Source organism: Rhamphochromis longiceps, linkage group LG15, assembly GCF_057381845.1.
Source record: "Rhamphochromis longiceps isolate RC_006_pf linkage group LG15, R_longiceps_female_GT1.1, whole genome shotgun sequence".
NCBI lineage: Eukaryota > Metazoa > Chordata > Actinopteri > Cichliformes > Cichlidae > Rhamphochromis > Rhamphochromis longiceps.
The window spans coordinates 13,838,761-13,858,112 of record NC_140571.1 but is presented as its reverse complement, the minus strand read 5'-3'; the positions used below and the strand labels follow the sequence as shown (position 1 = coordinate 13,858,112).

The window sequence follows — 19,352 nt, the reverse complement described above, 5'->3', positions numbered from 1 at the left end:
TCATTTCTTGCTGCATTAATTTGCATGCATTGAGTGAGGAGGTACCTGAGGACTTAACGCATTTGCAACGCCTTAGTATTAGGCCAGAGGGCGCTTTAATTTTAAAAGGAAAACAGCGTGCCTGTCAGTTGATGTCTTCTCTCGGAGCTCAATAAGCATTCCTTTCATGCTGTGTGAAGCTCTGCTGACTTATATGGAAACCCTGAATTTCTCCATAATTATGCTAATGGTCCAGATGGTAGCATCACGAGTGCCATTCTCTTTGATATTCTCACACTGCAGAGGGCTGGTGTGCAGACCCACGCAAACCAACACACGCTCAAAGTCAGTGTTCACACCACCTACTTGAGCCCATGTAAATTAATTCGCGGATCCTTTAGCTGAAAAAAGCCCACTCGTCACTATTAAATGCATGTGCTTGTATTTGTTTTGGGGATTTGGCAATTCTTGTAAAGTACAATAGAGTCGCACTTCAACAAAAGGCGGGTGTAGGTGTCAGTATCCTTTATTTATCTACACATTTGCTCATGATTTACTACGACTTTTACAGTCTAATAAAAAGAACAATAAACGGCGATGTGAGTGCACTTCAAGAACATTTCAGTGACATTCGTGAAGGTTGAAAAAAAAAAGCATGCCAAGGTCATACACTGTAAGGCCATGAATAAATATTCCAGCGAATTTTATTTTAGAGTCCCCCCCCTTTAACCACACACTCGCGCACAAACATACACATACGCGCGCACAGGCCAGCCATTCACTCACTCGAGCCACACAATAACTGTGTTCATCCAGGCTTGGACTCTGGTGGCGCCCATCAAAGAGCTCCTTTCACATCTCCGTGGGGATTAAATGGGACCTCCACCCTTTCTGGGCGGCTGTGCGCCGTTCTACCTATACCTCCAGCTGATGCACTGGCCCATGAAGAACTGCCCATTTAGGGCGGATGCTGATAAGGTGCATGTAGTGTTAAATCAATAGCACAGGCCTATACGCAAGAGCGGCAGATATCCATCTTCTCGGTGCAATGCATAGCATAGGATAGAGGCTGTTTTTGAACCCGTTAATCAGATAGAAACGCGATATGCTCAGCAGATATTGGATGTCTTTCCCCGTGAAATTTAACCAGCGGTGGAGTCTTTGTGTGTATGACGCACACACCTTCACTTCGGAGGATGGCTCGCACTTGAGAACAGTCTGTTGCTGGAAGGCTTTCAAGTCTAAAGTGGAGTTATTTGCATAGGTTAAATATTCGTGCCTTTCAGCAGCTTCTGTCGATATTACGGATTTGCTGTTCTGCCAATTTTAATTCCTTTCATTCCACTCCTCCCACATTTCTGGAATGATGGTGAAAATTGTCGGAAGGTTGATGCTTGAAATCCCGTAAAAGAGCTTCTGAAAGGGAAGTCACGAATGACAAAACACAAAGTGGGCCCACATATCCCACTGGGGTGCAAAGGAGGAGGGGGGGGGGGGGGGGGGGGGATCAGTGCAAAGCTATCCTGCTGACATCACATCGCTTGTGCACGGTGCATGGCCATTTAGAGCGGTGTATAAGCTTTACAGTGTTTTCTTTATCTGCCGAATTCAGCAAAAATACCTGAAGTGCTAAATCACTGCTGGTTGTTTGAACCCTGAGTGAGATTGCTGCTTATTTCTTTGACTAGACTGTCTCTGGCCGTGGTGCTGAAGAGAGATCAAGCGGAAACGTACTAATCGAGTGTTAAATAGAGTTAACATTTGCCCTTTATCACATGCCACTTCGGTTACAAGATAATTTAATTTGATCAGTGGCATAACTTTGTTTGATAATTATATAGTCCAGAGCCTCCTGTCTCAGATTTACTTTGCCTTCATGGGTGCATTCAAACCTGGTAGTGATTTGAACTGGTTGCAAAAGTTAGCTACCATTACCGTGTGCACTTTAACGATTGCACATTTATAGACACACCTATAAATGCCTGCGAACTTGGTGGGCAAGTTATGAGAGGAAACTGGGAAACAGCTTCCTAGAAACGTGGTACGAAGAGAGAATTAAAGTTTTACACTGCTAGCTTTCAATTATTTTTCTCCCTTATTCCGCCATTCCATCCCTCTATTTCCCTCCTCCCTGCTCGGCATGTCTCTCCGTCTTTCTATCTGTAGTCTATCTCCATCTCCCCTTTCTCCCCTTCTCTCTCAGTCGCGCTCACTCTCTCTCGCTCTCTGTTGCGCGTTCACAATACTAACCTTGGCTCGACGTCAGAGCCTGTGCAGCAGTGCAGTATAATGGGAGCGCAAGGAACCCAGAGCGCCTCATAGGGGGGTGCATATCGCTGCTGTATCCTCTGCTTGGCGCTGTCTAGCTCCTTTCCAACCCACTCCAGTTCCTCACCTATAGCCCATGCTTGGGCTCCCTCCTCCCCACTGGATCCGTACCCTTCGACATGGATGTCCCGCCGTCCCGCGACCCCGAGGATTGCTGTTTCTTGGCGCAGTGAAGAAGGAAGAGGAGAACGGGAAGGGGAAGGAATCATGCCGGGACTGCTAATGGATTTAGGGAAAGCGCAAGTGACCATGCCGTGATCTTGCGCATCCAGGGCCGCCGTTACCCTGCCTTGCCCAACAACCGTAGAAGAATTACGAGGGAATCGAACCCGCGCACCGAGGGGAATAACCACTGTGCATTTTTTTTAAAACAACATGAAGATTACCTCCCATCATCTGATGATAACCAGTCTTGCTTTCAGGTCCAACCTCAGGCTGATCCCGCTTCTGCTGCTGTTTCTTGGTTACTCTCGCGGGATGCCACACGTTTTAAGATTTGGTAAGTAATCTGTTTATAACAATGTATCATCGACGTTACGATGTCTAATCACAACAACTACTCATAAGATTGGCCACAGCGGCACGACACATTGGCGGGATGCAGGCTGTGGAGATATTTTTGTCCCACTTTTGTCACGTTTTCCGTTAAGAGTTTGCAAATAATATCGTCTGCACTTTTAAAATAGCGTTTAGCCCGGCGAATATTTCATAGTGTGCCTTTATAATGTCACTGTATTCCGTAACAGTGTCTTCGTGGGGTTTTACTTAGTGCTTAATACGATCAGCGACGAATGACGCTTTCCAGTGAACTTGAAATCACCGTTACAGTAACTCTGGACGCTTAAAGGCAGGAGTACTCTATGCAACAGTTCACGGCTATGAAGCTCACCACCAGAGCCGCCGCTTAAATCTCCTCACCCTGCAACCTGAATCATCCCGTAGGTCTTTTAAACTGCTGACTCTCCAGCACATCCTCTGCAGTGAATGTTTACATGTAACCATTAGCTTGCTTTCCGAGAGTGGATCAATTATTGATCTGTGAAAAGTGTCGATCAATGCGCCGGGCAACGGGCTACTTTATATCCGAAATCAGAGCGAAGAGCTTCCCATCAGGGAATTCCCATGATTTTGCTTAATTCACACGGTTGTTGCCGTTTAAACAGATACTTGCTTGTTTCCAGTGCTCACTGGATGTGCCCTTACCCAACACTGTGTCTCAGATTAGCTGTGTAATTCGGTAGTCTAAAAGTTGAGGCACTCCTTTAAAAAATATCCTGGTGAGTTAATTAGACACTTTAAAAGGATTAAAGAAGTAATTCTTCAACACTTGCCACTACGGCGAATTTTCCCCGGTACATAACTTCAAAACAGTGCCATTAACGCCCGTGTTCCTGTCTGAAAGTCACTAAATCGCAGCCTCCCGTGGCTTCCTCTGATGCTTAATTAGATCCGTCTCAGGGTGGCTCTTTCTGCCGCTCTCTGTTGCATTTACAGAGAACATCTTGGAGTGACAGGGGAGCCGCCACGACAGCGGATGTCATCAAGTGTTGACAACACATCCTTACAATCCCCAGTTCTCCTGAGGGTCCTGTTTAAGAGTCAGGCCACGTCCGCAAGAGCCGCCGCTATGGCAACGGGATGTGCTTGTCTTCCTGCTTCTTCCTCAGCAAGACGCGCGATTTCCCGTCTCGCGTGTTCCCTGACAGACGCCGGGCGTCTATTCAGTAATCCTCGGAGGACGGTAAAGTCCTTGCACTGGCTAATAGCAAAGTTTTCAAGGCGGCAAATGATATCGAACATTCCCAAGAGACAAAATCCAGATATCATTCTGACCATGGTTACCGCTTTATGCATATTTATTGTTCGTGTGTGCGTGTTTTATCAGTGCAAAGGTTAGACGTGTACCTCCCCATACCAAAGATGTCGCCTGTGCTAACAAGCTGGATCTGTAAGGCATCTGGTATCAGCAAGACAGACAGAACCATGTAAGATAAGAGGTGTTTCGTGTCACTGAGATCTTTTGCCCTGGGTGAACCCATGCTTGATATTTTCTCCTTCTTCTGGTGGAAGTGACAGTCAGAGCGCCTGGCACGCGTCTACGAGCCGGGGCTCTGTCCGTGGTCCTGAACAAGCGCTTGTTTAGTCGCACGGACTTGGCAGCACGGCCGCCTGTTGCTGAACAACTCTTCCTTTTCACAACACACTGATACACCTTCTATAAACGACTTAGTCTTTGTTTTTTGTTTTTTTGTTTGTTTTTTTATGCACTATAATATCTGTCATTCAAGCGCCACACACGCTCTATTGTAAAATGGCTCCATTTTCTGCACTGTAATTCATTCTCCTTAGAAAAATAAGTTCATGTGTCTGTATTTGCTTCTGAAAGAGCCGAGTTTCCTAAAGAGAAATATAGTTAAATTAGAGATTTATGTATCAGCTTATATAAAAAATAACACAACATGTCAGTCATGCATGCACACGGGAGAATTACAAATCCCTTTAAAGACATTAGAGTCCATCCAGTACATTTCTTGTCCTGGAGGATGTGCTTACTCAGCAGATAATCCCAGCTGCTCCTGCAGAAGGCTGGCTAAATGAGGAGGTCAGCTCCCCTGGGTCCGTCTGTTCCTTTCCTGCCCCAAGATCCCTTTTGCCCAGACAGGCGGCTCACATTGTAAAAACCACTGTTCTCCTGTCAGGCTGAGACCTCTACACAAAGACACACTGTAACACTACGGCATAGTCAACCTTTTGCATTCATAGCTCCAGTCTCACCATGTAGAGCGACAAGTGTCGGAGGAGAAAGGAAAAGAAAAACAGTGTTCAGGCCACCAGCTGCAGGCAAATATGCTGAGCCCATTCCCATACTGAGTTGAGTTATTATGTTCAGTGTTCCTCATTTATAAATCTTACAGGTAATTTATTTAGTTAGATGCAGAAAATAGAGCCAGCCCATACAAGTTGTAATAAAAAACCTCTTGAGAAAAGATTCTCTCTTCATTACTACTTCACATTTGCCTTCTGGGAGCACTGAATTACACTTTTTTTAGCTACTGATGTTGCTAAGGGTCTTTGGGATAGAGAACAAAATGTTTCTGTCGTTTAATTTTCTTTTCCCACCCTTACAATGAAGGCTGCACACATAAATATGCAAAATGCCCGTTTTGAATATAATCTGAAACACAACTGCTTATAATACATAAAATTCCAATTGTGTAGAAACATCTGAACTAGCTTCCTGAAATAATTAAATAGCTTAGTGTCAGACGCTTCTAAAGCTCAGTTTTTCTCACTCACAGATGGCCTGTTAAAATTCAGTGAAGTGGAAATTCAATGTTTTCTTTCAAATCTGTCCCATAACCTGAAGGATCTCATTTTATTTTTTTATTTTTTCCATGCAAATAACATTTTGTGCATGATCCTATTTAGCTGCCCCCAAATGTTCTGTCACACAAGCAGTGAGTCATCACATCTGCTATTCCAACCCAGATGACTTTGACTTACAGACCCGCATGTTACTCTAAAAATAAAGAAATTCAGTTGGAGAAATATCAACAGTGAAACTGAGACCGCCTTTTAATTCTGATGTCCGTAGTCGGTCTGTGACTGTGAGGTTGAGTGATAACCTTATCACTGCCATTTGGAAGCAGCGCTGGCAGATGCAGTGTGTCCCTGGGCTGTCAACTCCTGCTGAAAGCATTGTTGACTCAGAGATACTCATTTCATTTGTTTATTTCCTGCTTATACTTATATTTCCCCAGTACAGACGTGTGGGAATATTTATGACTAAAACACAACATTCTTTTTCATTTTGGAAAGGAAATCAAGCTTTTTTTTCTCAGTCCACTGGCAAAAGACACAATCCCCTCGGGTAGAAGAGAAGTTTATCTAACTCCTTCCACAATGCTGTGCCAGAATATAGGCTCTCTTTTGGGTGTCTAATATTTAAACCGCTTTATCCCCTCGTGGTGGTAAAATTAGAAGGTTGTTGAAAACGAGCAAGGATAGAGGGAACACATTCAATGGGAGTTTGTGGTTAATTGACTTTATTTGCTTTTGCTTTCTGCCAGCCTGAATTATCAGCATGCTGGAGTTTAGTTTAGGATTGCAGGAATTATGGCTAACACCCTGTGCCCTGGCCCACTGCCAGCATGTTCACAGCAAACATATTTAAAATGGGCACAAAGCTGCTTAAAATATTCACGTGTCACTTGACCCAATCAAAGCTTATAGAAATATGAAACTATCTCTGCTCGCAAATGATTTCCATGGTATAAAAATACCCACCGTGGGTTTCAAGAACAAAGAGGAGATCTGTCTTACATTAGCATGCAGCACCACACATGGGCTTGAAGCAGAGAACTATCTAGATGGATTTCTAAAACATGTTTACAGTCCAGAGTCTTTGAAGGTCTTGCTGTCATGCCTCAGTTACAAAAGGCTCAATGGTGATTAATTCAGGGTACATATTTCTTGCCATTTTGAAATGGCAAATATCTTTGAGGTATGAAATTAGTTTTTTTTTCTTAGCATTAAGTCTTTTTCTTTTCTTTTTTCTTTTCTTTTTTTTTTTGAGGTTTACCAGCAACTTTTGAAAAGATTATTTACATTGAAGGAGGCTTTAGCTGATTGACCTTGTTTGCAATGTAATCCTTTCTTGCATAACAGACTCTTTTAACACAGTCTGCTTTTATTTATTTATTTTTTTGTTGAAAATCAAACAGAATAAATCTGAGACCTGTGCTCCTTTACTTCCCAGCGCAAGGCTTGCCTTATGTATCGGCTTTCATTATTCACAGTCTGTCACTCTTTGTCGTTGTCACTCAGGGATTTTGCCGGGTATCAGAAGGGTTAGAGGTTATATGTGCAATTGCTCTGTGAAACTGTCCCTTGAGAAGAGCCTACAGCACGTCTTGCTGCGTTGCTGCTGTGGCTCGGAGCCGACTGAAGGTCGGAGCTGAAAGCACTCACAGGGAATAATTTTTTTCTTTTCCTTTTTTCTTTTGCATCTTTTAATACATGTGGGACTGTCCTTCTCGCTATCTCACCAAGGGAGCTGGAAGTAAATTTGAAGTCACTGAGAGGTGTAAGAAAAACAAGAGTGTTTGTTAGAGAGGAAAAGAGAGAGAAAGAGAGAGTCTGTGTAAAGTGTGAGTGAGATGAAAAAACAGTGAGTGTTGAGGCGTATACAGAGTAAAGATAGATTAGTTTGCCTCAGAGCGGTCCACTCTCAGCCCACTCTCAGTTGTGGTCTTTTATTACGGTTTTTTGATGGCTTCTATGAAGAGAGACGGAAAGGACAGTAGAGTATGTGGAAATGTAGTGGGAGGCCAGGAGTCATGCACTGCATCTCTGAATAAATGTCAGCAGTATCATATTAGCAAGTTGAAAATTTGCCTGGGACTGCAGATATGCATGAAATAGCTTTTATAGGAGTGAAAAACTGAAAATAGGTTGGTAACACAAATGTCTTTGTAGTTCCTTAGAAGAACTAAAACCCAAAATGTGTTTTCATTAGCCAGTCTTGTGGACATGTTGGGTTTGTCTCCACTTCAAATAGACTATAAAATAGTGTGAATCAATAAAAATCAGCATGCTGGGTTGCTTCGTTGAATATTGATAAAGGAAGGAAAACTGGCAGCATAGCAAATAAGGAGTGCCAAATCCCGGATGTCCCCTTTTCGTGTATCACAGGTTACCATCTGTGAGAATACAAACATGAATATTACAAAATAAAAAGCAAATGTGTGCTCAAAGCAGAATATGAGGGATTGTGCTAATATTGCATTGTGCTGTGAATTAATGACTTAAACAGCCACAAGCAGCAGCAGCTTGAGCAGGACCACATGGTTTTGAAGTGTTCCACACTTCTGAACTGGCTGTACTTCCAGTGTTGTCACAGGAGACCACTCAGGAGCAGGAACAACATGTCATGTTTTGTGTTTTACTGTAACAGGAGGTAAAAGGTGCAAGATCTTTAACTTTATACTAGCTCAAGTGCACTAATTGCCTTTTAAGTGATTGCTTAATAGAAAGAAAATAAAACCTGGCTTGTCACCTGTTTATTACGGTAAGATGGCAACGGGGCTAATTGTTAGTAAATGTTTACAGTGTATTTGTTGTATGATTAATGCATTAAGACAGTCTCTGATTGCTTTTGTTGGTCGTGGGTTGTTTTTTTTGTTTTTGTTTTTTGCTGAAGGGCTTGTTTACCAATATGTACTCATAGTTTTAGTGTTTTAAAGATGTGCCTTAAGTTGAGGCAGTCAGATGTGAATTTCAAACACACAGATCAGGTAAACATTTCTGAAGGCATATATGCCATCAACGATAGCATTGATGTCCAAACTACATGGGATTCTGAAGTCAATCGATTGCAGAAAGCCCTCCGGCTGTGTTGGCTATGATGCAAGGCACCGAACAGGTCAGGATGTGGTGATTCGCCTTCATTTCCAGCCAGCTGAATAAAGGAATAAAAGAAGGAGCAGAGCTATGGGTTGAAGGAGAGAAAGCAAAATTCGGGCTCCCATTGACAGCATAGAATGTCAGATGTATGAACATTTCTCTGTGTGAACCAAGGACACAGGGGGAAATGGGCTCTGTGGGAGGACATATTGAGGCAGGCTTACTTAAAATCATGTTCTTTGAACCAGCATGACGCTCCATTGTCAAGGCTGCACAAGGGCTATGCAAAATGCCTCCCCCTGCAATGTTGAATTTATTTTTTCTCTGCTTTCACTCAGAGGGTTTGTAAGTGTTTGGGTAGCTTTCTGATGTTGTTTTGATGACAGTTTTGAATGAAAAGATGAGATTAGACATATGTGGGGGGGGGGGGGGGGGGGAACCGCAACAGTATAGGAAAGCCTAAGAATTATTAAATAAAGCAAAATAAACCACAGAGTTTGCAAAAGCATTTTTTGAAGCTTTAATAAGATAAGATAAGGCTTTAATGCTACCTGGCTTGGCTGCAGTAGGTTTTGATTGTGTTCTGCTGTTTGTCATCCACGCTCAGAGACAATCCAATTGAAATGACCTACTAAATCTGGCCCTTCTCCAAACATAACGGTGGACTGGAATAGGCTTGGTTTGATATTCCCATCTTGCACAATTTATTTTAAGAGCCTGAAGAGACATAATGAAGCCAATTGCTTCCATTTCTCTTACACAGCTTCCCATGAGATATACCCACAGCTTTTTAAAAATGACAAAGAACCCTGAATTTGCTACCCAACAGAGTTCGATTGAATGTGGGAAATGGTGAAATTACCTTAAAAAATAAGAAGCAGCAGATCAGGAGAAAGATTAAAGCAGGAGCCTTCATTTTTCACCCATTTCACCTCTTTAGCCTTTTTGCTTTTATCCTGAAAAGATGTTTTCTTATTTAGTTTGAAAAACTACACAACTGCACATATTTGAGGAGCTTTGCTTTTTAATCTGCTTTTTTTTAATCACTTGCCCTCTGGCTATTTTCCTGCTAAAGTCAGTGTGCGAGTCTCTTTCATTTCTTTCTCTCTTTGCTACTGCGCAGCTGCCTGTGTTTGCAGAACAAGCAAGACAAATTGACACACCTTTGCAGCAAAGTGTACCTGTAGCTCTGATTATCAGCTAGCTTGTGTACAACAGTGGCTGATGGGAGGCTGATGAACCCAAACTAGGAGCTGACATTTTCCTGCCCTGTGGCTGAGGGAGAGAGGAGGGGTGCAGGTGTCCGTTCGGGTCTAATGCACCATCCATTCAGTCGTTTAATTGAGTGTCTTTTATCTGCCTCCGGTGACCTCTTTTATTCTCAATTTCTCCCTCTTCGTTTCCTTCCCTCATCTATTTTTTCTGTGCCCCACCCAGCTCTCTCTTCTTCTGTCTCTCTCTTTTCTTCCCAAGTCAAAATTCCTCTTTTTGCTTGTTTGACAGCACACCCATCTACCTGCATCTAGCTCTGACTTTAGACATAATGGCCTGCTGTTTTCTAAACCAATCTGATGGGCTGTGAGGAGACAGTATCATGCTGAGGTGCACTTTCAGCATCGAATTAATATCCAGAAAATAGACTTTTCTGTCCATTTTCCTCTTATTTTCTCCATTTCTTTGCCTTTGTCCTTCACTGCCCTTCCTCTCCATGTCGTCTTTGTTTCCCCTTTGGCTTTCAGCTTGTCTGCTTGTCATTCCTCTACTTTGTTCTGTCTCACTGCGATCAAACCTTACTTCTCCCTGTCTCCTGATCTCAGCGTCCTTGCACACAATGATGAAAATCCCCGTACTTTGGCATACAAAGTCGAAATCTCAATTTTAAAGCAAGGAATACCTTTTCAGTCGAATATTTTCATTTTCGTACACCCAGTCTGGAAAAGGAACATTGTATTTGGGCTTTTATCACCATTTAAATTGTGCCCAACATATAGAGCATATGCTATCATTATTACCTCTACACTCTCCATTTCATTTTCACAGCAGAAATAGCTCTGGTTAACTAATATAGATTTACTGCAGAGGAAAAACACTCTTGTTTTAACGCATTGCAACCCACTAGCTGTTAGTGCTGTTAATGCAATCTTATCCACTTATCCACTGCACATATGTTTTTCTTTCTTTTTTTCCCTCAATATCTTTTTGGCTTGTTAAAGTTTCCAGGCATCCATGTCATTATCTCCCTGAAAACAATAATGCCCTTCTTTGCAAAGATCTCTAAATTTATGAAGATTAAAAATTATTATAATTAGATTCAGTAAATCCAGCGAACGGGCTCATTTTTCTACCCTTCTCCATCGCCCTGTGAAAGCCCAACTGTTAGAATTAAAGAGCTGCCTCCTGAATTAATTCTTGACCTTTGCCTCTAACGGGAGATAACATCTGCCCTTCTACAAGAAAGAAAGTCTAATTTACTAGCCATTTTGTTCAAAATTACATTGGTAAGGGTGTAATACAGGGCCATTTTGATGAACAAGAGAACAGTGCGAATTAGAATGAGTGCAGCAAAAGGAGCAAGGAGGACAATAGACTCTCATATAATTTGCCGAGACTTAATTGCAGCATTATAAATTGAACTTCTTTTTGGCTCTGCACCAGGGCTGGATACATATGATAAATGTTATATGTGTTGTAAGTTAAGGCTATCCTGTTAAAATATTCTCCCTATATCGGAGTGTTTTTAGCGCCTGAAATGAAATGTTAAGAAATGGTGCGATAGTGAGATGAGTGTCTTAACACCCTGCTTTTTGGCAAGTATGCTGGAGACAGTTAGAAATCCCTATGCTTAACTTTTAAGACTGTGAGATTACTGTTAGTCAAGTTCTTATCTATATTTATTTTGTTGAGTGATACAGCTTGAGGGCTGAAGTATCCAGGGATGCTCAACACACCAAATCCATCCTGCATTACGCTTCCCAGTTGCGATGCCGTAAATGGCGATATTATCACAGTGGGGAAAATTAATATAAACCAAGGATGCACATGCATGGTCACAATGTTCTCCAGGCTGGACTCCTTTAGCCTGCAGTGGATAATTAGCATCTCTCACACGTGCTTAGGCTTGATTAAAACTCAGTTTACAGTGAGCAGTGCTGTGAGGTCGCCATCTGTCACCTGCCGAGGCCACCATGAGATGTACTCTAGTCTGAGGGAGTGAGAAAGACCCTGTGTGTGTGTTTGTGTGGGTTTGTTTCATAGAGTAGAGAAAAAGATGAGGCATACGAAGAGAAATGGCAAAGACAGGTGAGGCATGAAGCAGCAGGAAACATTCTATTAAATAAGTTGCGCTGCTCAGTCCCTATGGCCTGTATATTAGACACAAATCACATATTTTCTGTGTGGGCAGAAAAAGTGTCTGACTGCACTTTTGAGATTTGTATTATTTACGTGAACTGCATAACCTTGTGACTGCAGTTTTAGGAATGCTCATGTTTATACATGGAATTCAGATGGGAAGTCTGAGAGCTCTAAGGCTCATAAAACCTACAGTGTGTGAAAGCCACTGTATTTTTCCCCAAATGCATGTGCATTAGTCAAATAAGACTTTTTGTTTTACCCCCCTCTAAAATACAGAATAAAAATACAATGCTGCAGCTGTAATATAAAGTACATCACAACTGCAAAGTGTATATTTGTTCTGATGATGATGAACCAAAGACATTTACATACCTCACCACAAAATGTGGAAACAATGCACATAGACTTTTTTTTCCCCACAAATAAATAAATAAATCTTATTTCCATAGTATCGTGAATATTTCATGGTATACCCTGGAACAGTTGGGCAGGTGGGAAGAATGCATTAAAAAATCATGCTGCAGCAATGAGGGGGCCAAGCACCTCACCGAGACATAGTTTTCACAACCTTGGTAAGGGTTGCCGAGTCTGTACACCAAATTTGGTGTTAACACACTTGCTGAGATATGATCTTCTTTCTTGGGATGTACTGCTCCGATTTTTTCCATTTCTGATACGATACAGAAACCTTGGCTTCAGGTAGCTGCTGATACCACGTACTGCTCCGGAACCAGTGTTAAATTAGTAAGCTTTTCTCCTCACTGTGAGGCCGGGAATCTTTTATATGTAAGGCAGCATCCGAGCTCAACATGAAGATTGCTTTGCAAACTTTATAAAATATAATAAAATAAAATACGACAAATAAGTACGTCAAAGAATGTAAATTTACTGAATTGGTATTCATTAGTGAAATGCTAAATTACACAAGCCAATGAAAAGTTACAAAAGAAAATTACCAGTGTAATTAAAGCTTCTCATTGGTGCATCCCTACATATCTTTACAGATTTTGATTGGCTGTAATGCTTTGGTAATGTAATGTTTAAATCCAGATACTCCATTTAAAAAAAAAAAGGATTTGAAAAAAAATCCTCTACTTGATCCAAGGAGACCAGTGACCATATTTTGTCAATTTAGCATAGGTAACCAAAGTTATGTGCATAAGTGCACCTCCAACTTTGGCTTGTTCATGGCCCTCAAAGCACAGACGTTAAGATAGTAGACAGTTCCCAGTCAGGATGGTGAGTTTCACAATTTTTTGCCATGACAGAACTGACTCCAATGGCAGAAAAAGAGGAAGATGTGATCATGTACATAAGAAAACGTAGAAGCCCAATTTAATCCAAAGCACTGTTGCCTGTCACCCAATAAACTCCCAGTCTCTGTATCTGTCACAGAGGCGAGAAAAAAAAAAGCCTTTCAATGTTCCCCACAGAGAAACAACATAAAGACAACTGAAAGCTATTTGCCTGCGAAGAGTGAAAATGACTCCTCTTCCCGAGGCACCACTGAATGATGCCTCAGCAAGAGCTCAAAGGTGTTACCACCTGTGTACATCTCATATTACAACAACCATAATGTCTTTTGTTGTGTACCTCTGATGATTTGTGTGTAGCAGAAGTGTCAGCAGATATTTTCTAAAATACCTCTCATCTAACCACCCCCATGGAAAATAGGGAATTGTCATTAGATTGTTTTAAACCATTTTTAATACGTTCTAATATACATACAGTTCTGATAATATATAAAATATTAATGTAGCCCAAAATGTAATTATCTCCACTTGTTCTGTAATGTTAATAAATCATTTTGGGGTAAAAAATGATTTCTCTGCATGCCTGTTTGGGAAGAGATTCTCACTGGGGGTGTGCAGTGTGCAATGTGGGAAACAGATTTGTGATACTAACTGAAATTTTAAAGCAATTTTAAAAAAATAAAGTAACCCTTATTAGTATTAAACTCCTTTGTGACCTTTTTATGGGTTTATAAGGAGCTTTTTAACAAGCTTTGTAGCATGTATCTATGTGAGCGTGTTTGGTCATACAGCAAAACAACCACAGAACGTGTTTCTTTAGGGAGGTTGTGCAATCTCAAGTGCAGGCACATATTTTCTGTGAATAGTCAGAATGTGTGTGTGCACCCTTATATGCCTATGTGTGCAGGCGAGTGTGAGAACTTAGTGCTTATACATCTTATTTTCACAGTAGTTGGTATTTCTTTTCAGTTGCTTTCACAATTCGAGAGCAGTGAAGAGGCTGGAAACCGCTAGCAGACAGAAGTCATTTAGGAATTCAGCAATTCAAGGCCTGTGGAAGTGTACTCACAGTTTGGCACAATTAGTACCAAAAGGGGTCCCTGCTTGACAAATTAGCACACAAAATGTCAGCCGGTAGTTTAGCACATCCACAATAAGCCCTTGCAAATTAGCACATACTTTGAGGAGGGAGCTGGCACATTATTATGAATAGAGAGAGCCTAGCAAATTAGCACATCTGTTGCCAGCGCCTGGAATTAATACATGTTATATGATCACTGGTTTCCCACTTGGAGCCGGGTCAGGGATGAGGGCCATGGCACACATTCTAATTGAAGACAGTATGTGCTCATTATAAGAGATTGATGAAATTGATCTTTTTGCAATGGATAAGCTCATTATTACTCTGAGTTCAGCTCAAGTTAGGCATCTTTAAATGCTGCAGGCGGGAGCTATAAATTCTCTCATCAGCCACATTTTCCTTGTACTCAGTGGATTCTTGCATGACAGCTTTGTTTAGTTTCAATCTTCGAAGTGCGTGATTGTGTCTGTTTGCACTTGTATGTTCAAGTGTGTGACTCACTCTGAGTCTTAGCATCCAGCAGTGGCAGGTGACAGTCCAGCCCAGTGTCAAGAGGCTTTAAGGTGACAGGAGTGATTCTATTCTGGAGAAAACAGCAACAAGCCAGACAAGCTAGATAAAAACTGTTGTTCACACACAATAGCTCCTATGGGTTTCATCTTCAGCTTCGAACGGGTTAGCTGATTGTAGATTTGTTTTTTATTGATTGGTAGTACTTGTTTTTTTCCCTTATTTTTCATGCTGTATATCATATTCTGTTTTAACTATGCTTGGTACTTTTGCAGCAAATGTGCATTCCTGATTTTGTGCCACCAGTGACGAACGTCGCAGTTATTTTGATTCACCTAAACGTATTGACTTATCAATCTCTGGCAACCCCTCATCATCCAGTCCTTGATTCGGAGTTATATTTAGGAGCTGCTCATTAACAGCCCGTTAATTATCAGGTCGCTGCTGATTCCTTCCTCATTTGTTCCTCAGCTACATTTCACATGTTGCCTGCATCACACTCTAAAGTGCTACTCTTGGGCTCACTAGACACAACCAAAAATGTATTGAGCATCTTTCTAAACACAATATTGTTTTATTTGCTAGTTTTACAGTTTCCTCTGTCTTGCTCTTTCAGTATTAATGCTCATCAAGATAATAAGACCATAAAGGATGTAGTTGCCAAACAATGCATTGGCATGTATAGTCTTGGCTACAAAATGTTTAAACACAGCATGCATGTCTTATCGTGCACACAGACTAAAATAGTGAAGAATGTCACACCTCCAAAAGCAATGAATATTTACAAGAAGTATTTGACAAATAAGCCAACATCCTGCAGTGATCCAAATAGTTATAATTTTTGTACAGACTGCAGAAGATTTTTTGTATGATTGGCTGTCATAACACGAGAGCGCTTCCAGCAGAGTTTGAGCATCCTGTGTGCTGGTCAGATTTTCAGGGATCTTCAGGTCGAGATAGAATTGGCTCTTGTGTGGCATAGGAAGGTCAGTCATCAGCTCTAAGAAGGGGAGCTTCAGATTAACGACCAGGGGCGGCGAATCTCTGCAGGCCTTCATGCATCATGTCCCATTCACCGCCAAACATGTCAGGGTGCGCTCCCACTGGGAATTTCAGGGATATTTATGGAGCGTTTCCATCACTTTTGCCTCCTGCCTGTTGCACTGATCCTCTCTGGCTGAAAGATGGAGGAAGGAAGAAACGGGCCAGCGGGTTAGGGTGTGGTAGATGTTGGGGTGTGGTGGGTGGAGGTCTTGCAGCCAGACTGAAGGCTTTCATGCGCATACCTGGGCCATTTGCCTTAGCAACGCGGTTGCTCGCATGTTGCCATGGCAGCCACCCGACTGCCCACTGCCATCCTGCAGCTGCACTGCTGGTCATTAGTCACAGAGACAGGTCGTACACACTATCACAATGCCCTTCCTCCACCAATCAGCTCCTCACATGCCAAAAGTGCCGGTGCCTCTCAGCCATAGCATAGCTGCATGAGTCGCCATGGCAACATATCTAACTCCCATCTCTCATTGTACAAGAGCATCCTTCAGTAGAGAGAGCTAATTGTGCTAAATGTATTTTCATTCACAGTTTGCAATGCTTCGCAAGTGCTCACAATTCAACAAAGTAATAAAAAAAAAAGTCTTAGCTTTAATCTTTGTTCCAAACAGCATGTGATCAGCAGATAGACTTTACTGAATGTGATTTTCAAGGTTGTCTGTTACTAGTGTTTTTCAAGTATGCCCTTCAGAGATGTACTTTTTCTGTGTACAGAAGTTAATTTAGAACAAACTTAACTTCTGAGAGATATTAAGCCAGTGAGCAAGTTATTGCATGAATTGTAATCCAAAATACACTTCATTAACAGTGATAAAACATTAAAAGGGAGGAAAGTATACAGACACCCTCCCGCATTACGCTTTGGTCTTGACTTTCCGCTCAGTCTTTCTCTCTTTCTTTCAGTGACACACAGGCACACACATATCCAGGCACACTGAAACACTCCGATCAGCGGGCCCTGTTTTCTCGTCAGAGTGATTATGCAGCTCATAACTCACTCAGAGCTTTCATTTGCACCATAATTCAAACCAATCCCAGTGATGGAAGCTCTATAATTCTTACATGCACACACACACGCACACACACAGGCTGATTATCTCAGCTGCAACTCACACACCTGCAGTCACACGGACCACAAAAACAAGAGAAAGGAGAAGATAAATGCAAATATAATAGGTAGAGTGTTATTAGACTTTAAACAAGGTAAATATACATTAACTCGTATGGGTTTTAATGTCACTTATGTCTCTTGAAAGATGCATAACATCTACTTTGGGAAGGAGCACGAGATGGATTAGTCTCTATAATCAATAGTGCAAATGAAAACCAAGGATTCATGTAGCACATTAGATTCAAAGGAGCACTAACGCAAACGATAACCACTGCTATTCCATTTATTAGCATTTTGAAATTTAACTGTAAATATTTTATGTTATCCTCTGCAGACTTTTATTTAATGTTTCTTCTCTGAGTTCTTAAGGTACATGATTTCTATCAAACCAGCATGCCCAAGACATACAGCTTGCCAGGGAAATCAGATGTGCATAACCTAAAGTCCTTATGCTAATTTTCAACAGCCCAGTGGAGCTCAGCCTGCTCCCTCAGGGCTATACTGTAATAATTATCTATTAGGTCAGACTGACATGATTTCTATCATCTTTAATGGTGATTTTTGGGTATTCGCTCCTTTGAAGATTAATGTGTCATTTCAGTAAAATGAAAAGCCATGAATAGCAACATGTTCGCATCACATCGCTGTATAGGAGGAGGATTTACACATGAAAAAATCATTAACTCAGCTCACTGAGTGACACAGTGACGCTCAGAATGTGTGCTTCATTGCCTTCTTAACTTTGTACATATCTCTTATCACAAACTGCTATGAAAATTCCATAAAATAAAGTAAGAACCCCCAATATATGGCTGTACTGTGGTGACAGTGACAAAGCTCCCTTCCCCGGGTTAATGACATCTTCTTTGCCCTCCTGCTCTCATTTTCTATCACTGCCTGCCATGGCCAGATGCTATTTATAGCCGCTATCTGTTACTGTAAAGCCCTCTTTCTTTCTGTACTCTTTCAAAAAATGTGCCACTCTTTCAGTTTTACTTCCCCCTTTGCTCCGTATAATTGAATCAATAAACAGGCTTTAAAGTTTTTCATTTTGGATTCAGTCAAACTGACTCTCTGTCCTCCAAGAGGATGGGATCCATAGAAGGACTCGTGAACTCTGCTCTCGTCTTCTGGAGTGTTTCTCAGAGCTCCTTTCACAACACCCTTTCATCTTTCCCCCCTCATGCATTCTCTTTTAAGTTTGATTTTTGTATAGCCTTCATGGGATTTAGACCACTTTCAAAGGTGTATCAGCTGTTGAAATGTGTTGTCTTCCTATGTTTTTATTTTCATAGCTGAAAGTGGCTGATTAACTCCAAAGCTGTTTCACATTCAAATATTGTTGGTGTGATTTAATATATTAAGAAGAATAATAACTGTATATGTATAGCACTTAAAAAAACAACACACAGTGACAAAGTGCTTTGCAGTTGGGATAAAAACACATTAAAAGCAAGTGTCCATATTTATACATGCAAACACAGAGTAATATGCTACATAATGCTGCATATCAGACCCCCTTTCACGCGGTTTTACCTCATCCTGTTGATGGATGTGTGAAAATTCTCTCTGACCCCAGTTACACCTGAAATTGCATATGTGCTGAGTGGCTGGCTTGTGGATTAGATGATGTGAACACTGATATATTTTCATAAATGTTCCTAAAACCCATTAAAAACAAAACAAAACAGAACATGCAAATTTGGTGCAATTTTTTATACCCAATTCCAGGAAAACATTTTAAAACTTCCTATGATTCAAAGTTCAAAATGATCCTTTTTTTATTCTCCTCTTTGGTGCATTCCCTTAGTTTATCCACTTTGTGAATCAAGCTCCTCTTCCTTTAAACCAGCGTTCCTCGAAATGGCTTGCAAACAGAAGGTTGGGTCAAAGCCAGAGCAACTACTGTAGGGATAGCTGCTCTAATTGACATCCTAAAGATCCAAGACTTGTGTGAGATGGGTGTTTATAGCAGTCTAAGAATGACTTGCATCACCTGTGGGACCATCTACAATTTCAAAAGGATCCCAAAGACAGAAAATAGGAGAAAGCATACCAAGTCCAGTGTAAATACATGCAGATAAATTATGCTTGACATAATCAGAAAACAAGACACATTTGTAGTGGCTCACTTTAAACATTGATATTCTTTGTCTCGGATCCTGAAGTGCATAAATAGACCAGCTGGAGCATTAATTGTCCCTGTTGTGCTCAGAATAACTGACAGTTCTGAAGGATGCTATTTTAAACTGACAACACCTTTCTTTGCAGCAGTAAT

At 41.4% G+C, this 19,352-nt stretch overlaps 1 protein-coding gene across 2 annotated transcripts in view; it reads left to right on the top strand.

Moving 5' to 3' along the window:
- Positions 1-2,290: 2,290 nt before the first annotated feature.
- Positions 2,291-19,352, top strand: part of LOC146652361 (glutamate receptor ionotropic, kainate 2-like) — a 65,673-nt gene continuing 48,611 nt past the window's right edge. For both annotated transcript variants that reach the window (XM_085381673.1, XM_085381672.1), the window contains exon 1: positions 2,291-2,806. In XM_085381673.1, the coding sequence (XP_085237799.1) occupies positions 2,683-2,806 (124 nt within the window). In that variant the 5' untranslated portion in view covers positions 2,291-2,682. The remainder of the gene's footprint in view (positions 2,807-19,352) is intronic.